A 13,292-nucleotide genomic window follows, 5' to 3' on the forward strand; every position below is an offset into this window, starting at 1 on the left:
AGCAGACGCCCTAAGCTCAGCACGGGATGGTGGGAAAAGCTATCAGAAGGAGTCAACGGTCTGACCATCCTGGTCCCAAGTCCAGCTTCTCCCTCTGGCTGTGCAACCTCCTGCAGGTCCCTTGACCTCTCTGAGCCTAAGTCCCCTGGCCTGCAAAGTGAGTATAATGACACTCAGCTCATAGGGTGTTTAGAAGGGTTCAGCCTGATAATGCATAGGAAACATTTAGCATAGTCCCTGGCTCAAACTAAGTGGTAATTATTATGGTTCTTAATAAGGTGAGACCTGAAGGACAAGTTGTGGTTTAGCCAGGCTGGAGGGAGGTGGAGAGTGTGAGAGCATTCCAGGTAGAGGACTGGGAGGTGAGATGGGCGGGCAGGATGTTCAAGTGCTGGAGTCGGGGAGTGTGCATAGGTTTGCTGTGAAGCTTGGCTGTCTCCAGAGGGCGCTGGGGAGCCAGGGGAGGGCTGTGAGCAGGGGAAGGCACGTTCAGCTCTAGGTATAGAAGGACCCTGGCAGGGACTGGAGGAGACTGGGCAGAGGAGGGAGACGGGGCAGGAAGAGAAGACAGGGCCTGGCCAGTGAGAACTAGGGTGAGGAGGGTTGGATTCAGATTGACAGTGGTGACGGGGAGGGAGGAGGTTGGGAATGTTTCCCAGCATTTGCGAAGATGGTGAAGCCATCCCGGAGGTGTGAGGAAGTTTGGGTTAGAGGAAAGATTCTGAGTTTAGCGGGACACAGGCCATGTGAGGGCCTCGGGGATGCGGAAATGCAGCTCTGGTCTCAGGATTGAGGCCCTGGCAGGAGATAGCACCTGGAGACTTGGTTCTGAGAGAGCCGTGGGAGGGTTTGGAGCAGAGGAGGAGCAGGGTCAGGTGTATCTGAGGCTGCAGGCAAGACAGAGTGGAAGGGGCCAGGAGGCTGGGGAGGAGGAAGCCTGTTCTGAAGCTGTGGCCATCAGAGGTGGGGCTCTCGGAAAGGTCACCTCACCCTCCTCCAGGAAGTCTTCCTGGCTTTGTCCCACAAACTTGCTACCACATTTTTAGCTGGGAGTGTTTTCTCCATCTTCCCCCTGGGGGTGGGGAGGGCAGGGATCAGGCTGGGCCTCCCTGCAGATGGGACCAGCTGATGAAGAGAGTGGGATGGGGTGGGCAGCTCAGCCACCACATCGGGGTTGGGGATCCTGGCCCCTCCCTCTGGGTCTGGCTCCCTTCCCCTCCCAGGAAGCTAAGCTACCAGTCCTGTTGGACTCGTCTGACCCAGGAGGGATGGGTGCAGTCCTGGGTCTCTCTCCAGTGTCCTTTCAGTGAGGCCAGCACCATGGACACCCCACAGGCTCTGCCACTCTTCCTACTCCTGGGTAAGTTCCCTGCTCAGTCCCCTCCCCGCCAGTCCCCCTGAGCAGCCTCCCCCAACGCTTTCCCCTCTTCTCTGCAGCCTCCTTGGTAGGGGTCCTTGCCCTCAGAGCCTCTTCTGGACTTCAGCAAACCAACTTCTCCTCTGCCTTCTCTTCGGACTCAAAGAACTCTTCCCAGGGGCTGGGTGCAGAAGTTCCCTCCATCAAACCTCCCAGCTGGAAGTTTCCGGATCAGTCCCTGGATTCAAAAGGCTCTGCTGGAATCTCTGATTCCAGCTGGTTTCCTGAGGCCCTGAGTTCCAACAACATGTCTGGGTCCTTCTGGTCAAATGTTTCTGCTGAGGGCCAAGATTTGAGCCCGGTTTCCTCCTTCTCTGAAACCCCTGGTTCTGAAGTATTTCCTGATATTTCAGATCCTCAAGTTCCTGCCAAAGACCCCAAGCCTTCCTTCTCTGTTAAGACCCCAGCTTCAAACATTTCTACTCAAGTCTCCAACACCAAACTCTCTGTTGAGGTCCCAGATTCAAAATTCTCCCCTGATGATATGGATCTTCAACTCTCTGCCCAGAGCCCTGAATCCAAATTTTCTGCAGAGACCCACTCAGCTGCAAGCTTCCCCCAGCAGCTGGGGGGCCCACTCGCTGTGCTGGTGGGAACTACCATCCGGCTCCCCCTGTTCCCAGTCCCCAGCCCTGGGCCTCCCACCCCTCTGGTGGTCTGGCGCCGGGGCTCTAAGGTGCTGGCAACTGGAGGCCTGGGGCCAGGGGCACCTCTGATCAGCCTGGACCCTGCTCACCGAGACCGCCTGCGATTTGACCAGGCCCGGGGGGTTCTGGAGCTCGCCTCTGCCCAGCTGGACGATGCAGGGGTCTACACGGCTGAGGTCATCCGGGCAGGGGTCCCCCGGCAGACTCACGAGTTCACGGTGGGTGTGTATGGTAAGTGGGCCCTGGCGACCGGAGTGCAGGCGGCAGGGGCTGCTCTGCTCTGCCAGGCTTTGGGCAAGTCACGGTGCTGTGGGGTCCCTGGATGGCTGAAGAGGGCTTCTGGGTTGAGGAAAGGAGGAAAAGAGCTAGAGGTCAAGGCAGGGGTGTTTGAGCAATGTTGGACCTGGGATGGAGACTCTTGGGGGCCTGCACTCCCAGGTCTGAGGGAGGAGGAGGAGGCTGGGAGCCTCTTCTGTCGAACTCCTGGGTCCCGGAGAGAAGGGGTCTGAGGGCTCAAACTCATGGGTTTATGAGAGGAGAGGGATGGGGGCCGGGACTGCAGGGGCTTAGAGGGAGCAGCGGCTGGGGCTCCCTCTAAGGGGACCAAAGATGGGCTCCAGGACTGGGTCCTGAGCCCGTTCTCCCTCTCCCAGAGCCCCTACCCCAGCTGTCGGTTCAGCCCAAGGCTCCAGAGACAGAGGAGGGAGCGGCCGAGCTCCGGCTGCGCTGCCTGGGATGGGGACCCGGTCGCGGGGAGCTGAGCTGGAGCAGGGACGGACGCGCCCTGGAGGCGTCGGAATCCGAGGGAGCCGAGCCGCCCCGGATCCGCTCAGAGGGCGACCAGCTGATCATCGCGCGCCCTGTGCGCAGCGACCACGCCCGGTACACTTGCCGCGTCCGCAGCCCCTTCGGCCGCAGGGAGGCTGCCGCCGACGTCAGCGTCTTCTGTGAGTTGGGGGGGTACCTCGGGTCGGGGACAGGGGGTTCTTGGGGAGAAGCGGGCTGGGGGCCCAGTCTCCAGGAATCCCAGCGGAGTCCCAGGTGACCCTTACACTTGCAGTCCCGACCCCTCCTCCCTCCAGACGGCCCGGACCCGCCGATTATCACCATCTCCTCGGACCGCGACGCCACACCTGCCCGCTTTGTCACCGCGGGCAGCAACGTGACCTTGCGCTGCGCTGCCGCCTCGCGGCCGCCTGCCGACATCGCGTGGAGCCTGGCGGCCCCGGCCGAGGCCGCGGTGCCCGCGGGGCCGCGCCTCCTGCTGCCCGCGGTCGGGCCGGGCCACGCAGGCACCTACGCCTGCCTGGCAGCGAACCCGCGAACCAGCCGCCGCCGCCGCTCGCTGCTCAACCTCACTGTGGCGGGTGAGAGGCCGGGGCGAGAGTCGGGAAATGCCTGAGGGGCGGGGCCAGAACAGGGGCGGGATTAGATGAAAGAGGCGGGGTCAGCAAGGAGGCGCAGCATACCGGTGGGTGGGGCAGGGCCAGCGGGAAAGCTGGATCACCAAGAAGGAGCGGTATTCCCGTGGTGGGGCGGGGCCAGCGCCGGGAGGCGGAGATACCTAGGCTAAGGGGCGGGGCCAGCGGGAAAGCTGGATCACCAAGAAGGAGCTGGTGTTCCCGAGGTGGGGCGGGGCCAGCGCGGGGGAACGGAGATATCTAGGCTAAGGGGCGGGGCCAGCGAGGAGGAGCCCGATACCCGAGGGTGGGGCGGGGCCAGCGGGAAAACCGGATCACCAAGGAGCTGGTATACCCGTGGTGGGGCGGGGCCAGCACGGATGGGCCGAGACACCTAGGATAAGAGGCGGGGCCAGAAAGAGGACAAGGGACGGAGCCAAATGGAGTGGCAGGGATGACCAGGACTGACGGGCCGGCCCAGCACTGAGAAGGCGGACATTCCGGGGCATGGAACACTCTCAACAAAGTCGACAGCGGAGTTAAATGGCAAAGAGTGGGAGTTAGAAAGGGAAAGAACTAAGTTGCTTGGGCGGGTAAGTGGGATCAGCAAACGGAGAAGGTACCTGGGAAGGGGGCGGAGTCACCAGGGAAAGGGGCGAGGTCATTTGGAAAGCGGGCAGAATTATCTTAGAAAGGGGATGGGGTCCGCAAGGAAGGGCGGAGATATCTGGGAAAAGGGGAGGCTTCTCGGAGGGCAATCCAGGAGGGGGCGAAGTAACCTGGCAGAAGTGGTGGAGCTGGAAAGGAAGGGGATGAGTTCCGTTTGGGAAGAGAAATATCATTGTGTGAAGATGCAGTTTTCTTAAGAAAGTTGGGCAGTCATCAGGGCTGCCGGCTACCCACTTAGCGGGGAAGTTGGGAACGAGATCTCAGGAAAAGTGGGGAGTGTGAGCGCCTATGGAGCGGGGCTAGGGAAGAAGGGAGTTACTGCGCAGAGAGGCGGGGCTGGAGAAGAAATGAGAGAGGGACTGCATCTTCATTCTCTGCCTTCTCCCCGCAGACCCGCCCCCCGGGGCCCCACAGTGCTCAGTTGAAGGAGGTCCCGGGGACCGCAGCCTCCGCTTCCGCTGCTCGTGGCCCGGCGGGGTCCCTGCCGCCTCCCTGCAGTTCCAGGGTCTCCCCGAAGGCATCCGCGCGGGGCCAGTGTCCTCTGTGCTGCTGGCGGCCGTCCCCGCCCACCCCCGGCTCAGCGGCGTCCCCATTACCTGCCTTGCTCGCCACCTGGTGGCCACGCGGACCTGCACAGTCACGGCGGGTGAGACGGCGCGGGGCTTTTTTGCTGTTTCTCGAGGAGGAGGGAGAATTTTTCTTTGGTCCTTCGAAAATTCTGAAAGGGTTTGGGGTACGTCCTTAGTCCAAGAAAGAGGCAGGACTTCACTGTCTTCAAACTAGAAAAGGGACAAAGATTTCCCTATACCTCATGGTGAGGGCGCGCAGGGATGGGGGTATTTTTCTGGACACAGGAAGAAGGCCATCACTTTCCCACGTGTTTAGAGAGATAAAGCAGTGATGTTTTAAAGAGTAACGAGGTCGGGCGCAGTAATCGTAGCACTTTGGTAGTTGGGGGCGGAAGGATTGCTTGGGCCTAGGAGTTCAAGACCAGCTGGGCAGTGTGGCAAGACCCAGTCTTATAATTATTATTGCTACATAATAATAATAATTATTATTATTATAAAGAAGAATGAATAGCTGAGAATAATATGAGTTTCTCAGTACAGGGCCTACTTCTAAGGTATGTGTTCAATAAGTGTTTGATGAGGAAATCAGATAATAAATGAATGAATGAATGAGCGAATGAGTGAGTAAACTGGAAGTTCTTTCTCAGGTGGCCAAAGCGCCGGGGCTTACCACCATCTGATTTAAAGTAGGGCATAGGACCTGTTCTTTGAATCCAAGGTAAGGTCTTGACTTTCTTAACTGGGCTTCTCCCACCTGCAGAGGCCCCCCGAGAGGTGCTGCTGCATCCGCTGGTGGCAGAGACACGGTTGGGGGAGGCAGAGGTGGCACTGGAGGCCTCTGGTTGTCCCCCACCCTCACGGGCATCCTGGGCCCGGGAAGGGCGTCCCCTGGCTCCAGGAGGCGGGAGTCGCCTGCGGCTCAGTCAAGATGGGCGGAAGCTCCACATCGGCAACTTCAGCCTGGATTGGGACCTGGGAAATTACTCCGTGCTATGCAGTGGGGCATTGGGAGCTGGCGGTGACCAGATCACCCTCATTGGTGAGCCACATTATTTCAGAAAGCCCGCAAGTCCAGGCCCCCAGCCCCTCCTCCCTGGAGTCCATGCCCCAGCCCCTCCTCCCTCAGACCCAGGAGTCCAGGCCCCAGCCCCTCCTTCCTCAGACCCTGGAGTCCAGGCCCCAGCCCCTCCTCCCTCAGACCCTGGAGTCCAGGCCCCAGCCCCTCCTTCCTCAGACCCAGGAGCCCAGCCCCCTAGCCCCCTTCCCTCTCCCCTCTGGCACCCAAGAATCTAGCCTTCCCTACATCCCTCTAGGACCCTCCATATCCTCGTGGAGGCTTCAGAGAGCCAGAGATGCAGCCGTGCTGACTTGGGATGTGGAGCGCGGGGCCCTAATCAGCAGTTTTGAGATCCAGGCATGGCCAGATGGGCCTGATCTGGGCAGGACTTCCACCTACAAAGACTGGGTCTCCCTGCTCATCCTGGGGCCTCAGGAGCGGTCAGCTGTGGTGCCCCTTCCACCTCGGAATCCAGGGATCTGGACCTTTCGGATCCTGCCCATCCTGGGGGGCCAACCAGGGACTCCATCACAAAGCCGGGTCTACCAGGCCGGTGAGTTGGGGCTGTCCGAGTAGACCTTCTCAGTCTGTTGTGCCAGATCCTCCCTCTCTCCCTGTTTTAGTTTCCCGGGGCCTGCCCTAACAAAGTACCATGAACTGCATGGCTTGAAACAACAGGAATTGGCCGGGCGCAGTGGCTCACGCCTGTAATCCCAGCTCTCAGGGAGGCAGAGGCGGGAGGATAGCTTGAGCCCAGGAGTTCGAGACCTGCCTGGGTAATATAGCGAGACCCCGTTCTCCACAAAAACGAAAAAAAAAAAGAAACAACAGGAATTTCTTCTCTCACAGATCTGGAGGTCAGAAGTCTAAAATCAAGGTGTTGAGAGGGTCCTACTCCCTCTGACACCCTGTGTAGAATCCTCCTTTGTCTCTTCCTAGCTCCTGGTGGTGGCTGTTTCATCCTTGGCATTCCTTGGCTTGCAGCTGTGTCATTCCAACCTCTGCCTGCAGCTTCCCACAGCCTTCTCCCTGTATGTGTGTCTCTGTCCTCTTCTTTTTTTTTTTTTTTTTTTTTTTTTTGAGATGGAGCTTCACTCTTGTTGCCCAGGCTGGAGTGCAATGGTATGATCTCAGCTCACTACAACCTCCACCTCCCGGCTTCAAGTGATTCTCCTGCCTCAGCCTCCTGGGTAGCTAGGATTACAGGCATGTGCCACGACGCCCAGCTAATTTTTGTATTATTAGTAGAGATGGGTTTCACCACATTGGTGAGGCTGGTCTCAAACTCCCGACCTCAGGTGACCCACACACCTTGGCCTCCCAAAGTGCTGGGATTAGAGGCGTGAGCCACGGCACCTGGCTTCTGTCCTCTTCTTTTAAGGATACCAGTTATATTGGATTAGGGTTCACCCTAATGACCTCATATTGACTTGGTTACATCTTCAGAGAACTTACTCCAAAATAAAGTCACACTCACAGGAACAGGGGTTAGGACTTCAAGATATGTTTTTCTTTTGGGGTGGGCACAATTCAGTTGATAACATTCTTCCATTGGAGTGTCTCAGGATTTAGTCCTCACTCCCCAAAGTGATCATGTTCACGCTCATGGCCTTCAATAACATTAATACTCAGATGACTCCCAAATGTCCTATCCTGGACCCTGACTTGTCTCTTGAAAAGGATGCTCCCTACTTAAGATCTTCACTATTTTTTGGCAAGGTGGGGTGGGGTGGTGGGACAGAGTAGAGTACAGTGGCATGATCTCAGCTCACTGGAATCTCCACCTCCTGGGTTCAAGTGATTCTCCTACCTCAGCCTCCCGAGTAGCTGGGATTACAGGTGTGAGCCACCTTGCCCAGCTAACTTTTTTTGAATTTTTAGTAGAGACAGGGTTTTGCCATGTTGGCCAGACTGGTCTTGAGCTCTTGGCCTCAAGTGATCTGCCGGCCTTGGTCTCCCAAAGTGCTGGGATTACAGGTGTGAGCCACTGAGCCCAGCCAAGATCTTCACTTTGGATGTCCGGTTAGCATCCCAAATGTCATACGCCCAAAACAGATCTTTTGATGTTTTCCCTCAAAACTGCATCCCCCAACCCTCCAGTCTTCCCCATACTCACAAATGTCACTACTTACAGGCCGCATCACCCCTGACATCCTAATTGCCAGCAAGTTCGGTCCATTTTCCTTCTAAAATATTTTCCATCTTCACCCCAAGGCTCTGTTCAAACACAGCATCCTTTCTTGCCTGGACTGCAACAGCTGTTTATTTGGTATCTTTATACTCCCTCTTGCTCTCAGATAATGCATTCTCCATGTAGAAGCCAGAGTTATGCAAATCAGATCATGAGGCTGCCCTACATAAAAGCCTTCCATTAATTTCTGTGGGACCCCTTTAGGATCTGGTTCCTGGAAACCTTTTCTACTTCACCCTCCACCTCCAGCTCTCTCCTTCCATATCCTCCACCCATGCTGGCCTTCGCTGAACAGAGAAAGCTCTTTCCTAGTTCTGGACCTTTGCATTTTCTGTTCCCTCCTCTTGGAACACCCTTTCCCGGGTTTAGTATGACTGCCTCTGGTCTTTATTCTTCAAGTCTCTGTTCAAATGTTACTTCCTCAGGGACCTAACTCACCACTGTTTCTAAATGTCACATCCCTTCCCATTATTCCTTTTTTGTTTTTTCTTTGTTTGTTTTCTTTTTTTGAGACAAGGTCTCACTTTGTTGCCCAGGCTGGAGTACAGTGGCACGATCTGGGCTCACTGCAGCCTCAACCTCCCCAGACTCAGGTGATCTTCCTACCTCAGTCTCCTGAGTAGCTGGGGCTACAGGCCCAGCCACCGCACCTGACTAGTTTTTCTATGTTTTGTAGAGACAGGGTCTCGCTATGTTGGCCAGGCTGGTCTCCAACTCCTGGACTCAAGTGATTGCCCACCTTGACCTCCCAAAGTGTTGGGAATCACAGGTGTGAGCCACCACACCTGACCCTCATTATCTCTATCACATAACTTTTTCTTTCTCGGGACAATCTGTGATTATGTTATGTATTGCTCATTTATTTCTGACTTCTCTCCTAGAATTAAGCCCACAAGGGTAGGCATCTTTCCTGTTTGGCCCACCAATGAATCCTCACTACCTGTCCGAGAGCCAGGCACACCGCAGTAACTGTTAAATGAGTTGAGAGTGCTGGGGTCCCACATTCCTGGGTTCTGGGAGGGGAGGGACAGTGGGGGCTGGACTCCTGGGTCCCAGCACAAATTAGGGGGCTTAGGAAACTTAGGTCCAACCTTGGTTCCTGTTCCCCTACTCTTTCTTCTCTTTGTCTCTTCCAGGCCCCACATTGAGCCACGGGGCCATTGCCGGCATCGTCCTGGGCTCCCTACTGGGCCTGGCGCTGCTAGCCGTCCTTCTCCTCCTTTGCATCTGCTGCCTGTGCCGCGTTCATGGTGAGCAAGGGGACTGGGGAAGGGGCAAACATGGCCAACCCGGAAGGACCCTAGAAAGAGGCCGGTGGAAGACCTGACTGAGCCAATCAGCACCATCATAGGTCATCCATCCTGCCAATCAGCATAAGGCTCCACCTCTCAGACCAGCTTCCCTTGCTATTGGCTGGGTTGGCATGTTGGGGCAACTAATCAGGTGTTCCTGCTTCTCTTCCTCCTCTCAATCAGGAAAGACTCCTGAGAAAAAGAAGCATCCTTCTACCTTGGTCCCCGTGGCCACCCCCTCAGAAAAGAAGATGCACAGTGTGACCCCAGTGGAGATTTCATGGCCTCTGGACCTCAAAGTCCCGCTGGAGGACCACAGCTCAACTAGGGCCTACCAAGTGAGTGTGGGTGCCCTCATTTCCTCCTGGAATCGGGGCGGAACTTCTTGTATTATAGTCAGGGAGATGAGAGGGTCCCAATTATCTAACTCCAGTTTTACTTGTTAGTTTACACTCTGTATAACGTTATCCTTTTTAAAAATGCATCAAGGTTGGACAAAGCTTCCCGCCTCACTTTGATGCATATTAAAATAAGAGTGAATTCCAGTTTCTCTTACAAAGGAGGATGAGATAGGATCTCTCTCTTTTTTTTTTTTTTTTGAGACAGAGTCTTACTCTGTTGTCCAGGCTGGAGTGCGGTGGCGCCATCTTGACTCACTGCAGCCTCCGCCTCCTGGGTTCAAGAGATTTTTCTGCCTCAGCCACCTGAGTAGCTGGGATTACAGGCATAAGCCACCATGCCTGACTAATTTTTGTATTTTTAGTAGAGACGGGGTTTCACCATGTTAGGCAGGCTGGTTCCGAACTCCTAACCTCAAGTGATCCGCCCACCTCAGCCTCCCAAAGTGCTGGGGTTACAGGTGTGAGCCACTATGCCTGGCCCCTCCTTTTTTCTTTTCCATAAAAACTGGGCAAGACTCATTTTTCTCTATGAAGTGGGGTGGAGTTTCTTCGTTTCCCCATAAAAGAGGGGTTGTTGTGACCGCGCGTGGTAGCTCATGCCTGTAATCCCAGCACTTCGGGACGTTGAGGAGAAAGAATCGCTTGAGCCCAGGAGTTCCGTACCAGCTTGGGCAACATAGGGATACCCCATCTCTACAAAACATTTTAAAATTAGTCTGGCATAGTGGCATGTGCCTGTAGTCCCAGCTACTAGGGAGGCTGAAGTGGGAGGATTGCTTGGGCTTGGGAGGTCCAGGCTTCAGTGAGGTCTAACGGTACCACTGCACTCCAGCCTGGATGACAGAGCGAGACCCGGTTTAAAAAAAAAAAAAAAACTGGGTTGGTTGTTGGCTGGCTTCACTCCATCGATAGCCAGACATTTTTTTTCCCCCTCTCCAAATGGAGGGTTCGCAGATAATCTCTAAAAAGTTCAAGCAAGAGCTGGAAAAAGTTCAGTGGGTGAGTCATGTCACATCCAGGGTACTGCTGAGTTCTCCCCACACCCTACCTCTCTCTTCCAGGCCACAGACCCCAGTCCAGTTGTCTCTGTAGGCGGAAGCTCAAAGACTGTTCGGGCAGCCACACAGGTGTGATCAGAGCCAGTGGCCTGCCCTGCACGGGGCATTTTGGGCCAGAACTTCCTATTTCACTCCAGCAGCAGGCAGGGCCTGCTATGACTGAGGGTTGGACGCTGAAAGTGGGACTTTCTGTCTCCCTCTCTTGCTGCAGAAGAAGAGTCTTCTTGTATTTGTGCAAGTAAGGAGATGTGACTTCTTGGCTGGGAAACTCCTGCTGATATAACTGTGTGGTTTGCACAACCTCCAAGCCTCTGCAGCAGACAGGCAGGGCTTGCTGTGTTGCTCTGAGCTAGAGAGGGAGCTTGGCCATGCTCTCTGAAAAAGTCCCCCTACATTCACTTTGCCACCTGTAGGCCACACCCCATCCAGCTCCCAGCATCTTCATCTTAAAACAGATCAGATCATGTCCCTCTTCTCTTTAAACCCTTCTATGGCCTGTGCATTTCCCTTCAGATATTATCCAAACTCCTCGCCATGACCTTCAAAAATCTTGTGGTCTGGCCTCTGTTGGCCTCCCTGACCTCCCCTCCCAATTCTTTCTCTGCCCTATGACTCCAGTATCACAGGCTGTCTCTCAGCCACAATTTATTTTGCCCCTAGAGTTTGCTCTGCTGGTAACACTTCTTTTTCCCGTATGTCATTCATTTCTCAAGTCTAAGAGTAACAATTGCCATCTTAGATGACCATTCCCCTACCCCTCCCTTAGTCTTGGGTTAAGTCCCAGAATCCTTGAATTTGCCGTTTCTGATACATAAATATGTAATTACTTGTGTGGCCTGAGACTCTCTGTCTAAACTAAGGGCTTTACGAAAGCAGAGACCACATCATTATCTCAGCACTTAACCTAGAGCCTGGCACACAGCAGGCAATCAATAAATATTTGTTGACTGATCAAATGTTTTGGTGCCGGTGAAGAGCTGGGCTTGTTGCTGCTGTCTTCAGCATAAGTCTTGCTTTTTCGGCTGGGTTTCTAATTGAGAATTTAGAGAGTGCCTTGGTGAGGATTCTTTGGACTGCAAGTAACAAAATAAAATGGTGGCAGGAAATATGAAGGTGGCTGGTTTCAGGCTGGCTCAGCAGCTCAGTGATGCCATGAAAGACATGGGCCCGGCCGGGCGCGGTGGCTCAAGCCTGTAATCCCAGCACTTTGGGAGGCCGAGACGGGTGGATCACGAGGTCAGGAGATCGAGACCATCCTGGCTAACACGGTGAAACCCTGTCTCTACTAAAAAATGCAAAAAACTAGCCGGGCGAGGTGGCGGGCGCCTGTAGTCCCAGCTACTCGGGAGGCTGAGGCAGGAGAATGGCGTGAACCTGGGAGGCGGAGCTTGCAGTGAGCTGAGTTCCGGCCACTGCGCTCCAGCCTGGGCAACAAAGCCAGACTCCGTCTCAAAAAAAAAAAAAAAAAAAAAGACATGGGCCCTTTGCATCCATCTGCTCTGCCTCCCTCAGTGGGTTGGCACATTGACATTAAGCATGTTGCCTCATGTAGCAAGATGGTTGCTGCAGCTCCAGTCATCGCATCTTCATACAACTGTATCCAAAGATAAAAGGAAGGGGACAGAACTTCCTCCCTATACATCTTCCCCACCCCCTACCTCCCTCTATCACTGCCTTCTTCCCTATCATGGAGTGGGAGGGAAGCTCTCCTGGAAACCTACAAGCAAATTTCCATTTATGTCTCTTTGACCCAAACTGGCCACTTAGTTGCAAAGGAGGCTGAGAAACCAAATATCTAGCCTGTATCATAACAGGTGGATCTTCCAGCAAAGAAGAAAGGGGAACCAAACAAATGTGGGTAACCAGCATCTGTCTCAGGGAAGGAAAACATGTGAGAGAACTTCTGGTTCATGACTGGGGGTAGAAAAGGCCATTGGGAAATAGAACCCCTGGATCCTTTTGGAAAGGTGAGGGTTGGGGTTCTGGGCTCTCTACGTCTTTTCTGTATCTATTAGGGTTTGCATTCTTTTTTATTACTACATATAGAAAATCCAGTGCAAATTGGTTTAAATATACAGGGGACTTTATTGCTTATACAAGTGAAGATGGGCATCAGTTAAGTGTTGATCCAGCTGCTCAAATGATATCATCATGGACTCAGTTTCTCTAAGGTTTCCACTCTGCACTTCACAGTGTTCCTATCATTCTCAGGCTCCATATGCAGCCCTCCCCACCACTGCTATCCCCACAGACCCAAGATCTCTCCATGTGATGGAGAAAAGCAACCCTACAGATGTAGACCTCACATCGCGGAGCCACAATATCCAGCAGAAAAGCATCTCTTCTTGGGAATCCATTCGCTTTCTCATTAGCCTTACTAGGTCACGTGCCCATCTCCAAGCCAATCACGAAATGGGCTATGCTGAGCGGCTTAGGCCAATCACAGGGCACCTCTGTAATGAGTCCATTCCAAGTCTACCAATGAGAAAGCAGGTGGTAGGAATGATGCTGGAGAGGCACCACCAGTTGACTGCTACCCTTTGCCCTTCATTAACTCTAATCCTTAATGACATTGACACCTGCAGGCAGAC

At 54.4% G+C, this 13,292-nt stretch overlaps 1 protein-coding gene across 1 annotated transcript; it reads left to right on the forward strand.

The window, feature by feature from the left end:
- The first annotated feature begins 1,320 nt into the window (after nucleotides 1-1,320).
- VSIG10L (V-set and immunoglobulin domain containing 10 like) lies at nucleotides 1,321-11,802 on the forward strand. Its single transcript, XM_011946250.1, has 10 exons — nucleotides 1,321-1,360; nucleotides 1,438-2,295; nucleotides 2,718-3,011; nucleotides 3,147-3,431; nucleotides 4,525-4,779; nucleotides 5,463-5,741; nucleotides 6,016-6,312; nucleotides 9,087-9,200; nucleotides 9,426-9,580; nucleotides 10,705-11,802. The coding sequence occupies exons 1-10, from the start codon at nucleotides 1,321-1,323 to the stop codon at nucleotides 10,774-10,776; spliced, it is 2,649 nt and encodes an 882-aa protein (XP_011801640.1). The 3' UTR covers nucleotides 10,777-11,802.
- The last annotated feature ends 1,490 nt before the right edge of the window (nucleotides 11,803-13,292 follow it).

The sequence above is a fragment of the Colobus angolensis genome, unplaced genomic scaffold (assembly GCF_000951035.1).
Source record: "Colobus angolensis palliatus isolate OR3802 unplaced genomic scaffold, Cang.pa_1.0 Scaffold25, whole genome shotgun sequence".
Taxonomy (NCBI): Eukaryota; Metazoa; Chordata; class Mammalia; order Primates; family Cercopithecidae; genus Colobus; species Colobus angolensis.

What these genes read in the sequence shown, in the direction of transcription:
- VSIG10L (XM_011946250.1), top strand. Translation starts at nt 1,321, where the DNA reads ATGGACACCCCACAGGCTCTGCCACTCTTCCTACTCCTGG. An exon ending in GACCTGCACAGTCACGGCGG is followed by an intron (nt 4,780 to 5,462) that starts GTGAGACGGCGC and finishes TCCCACCTGCAG; the next exon opens with AGGCCCCCCGAGAGGTGCTG. An exon ending in TGACCAGATCACCCTCATTG is followed by an intron (nt 5,742 to 6,015) that starts GTGAGCCACATT and finishes ACATCCCTCTAG; the next exon opens with GACCCTCCATATCCTCGTGG.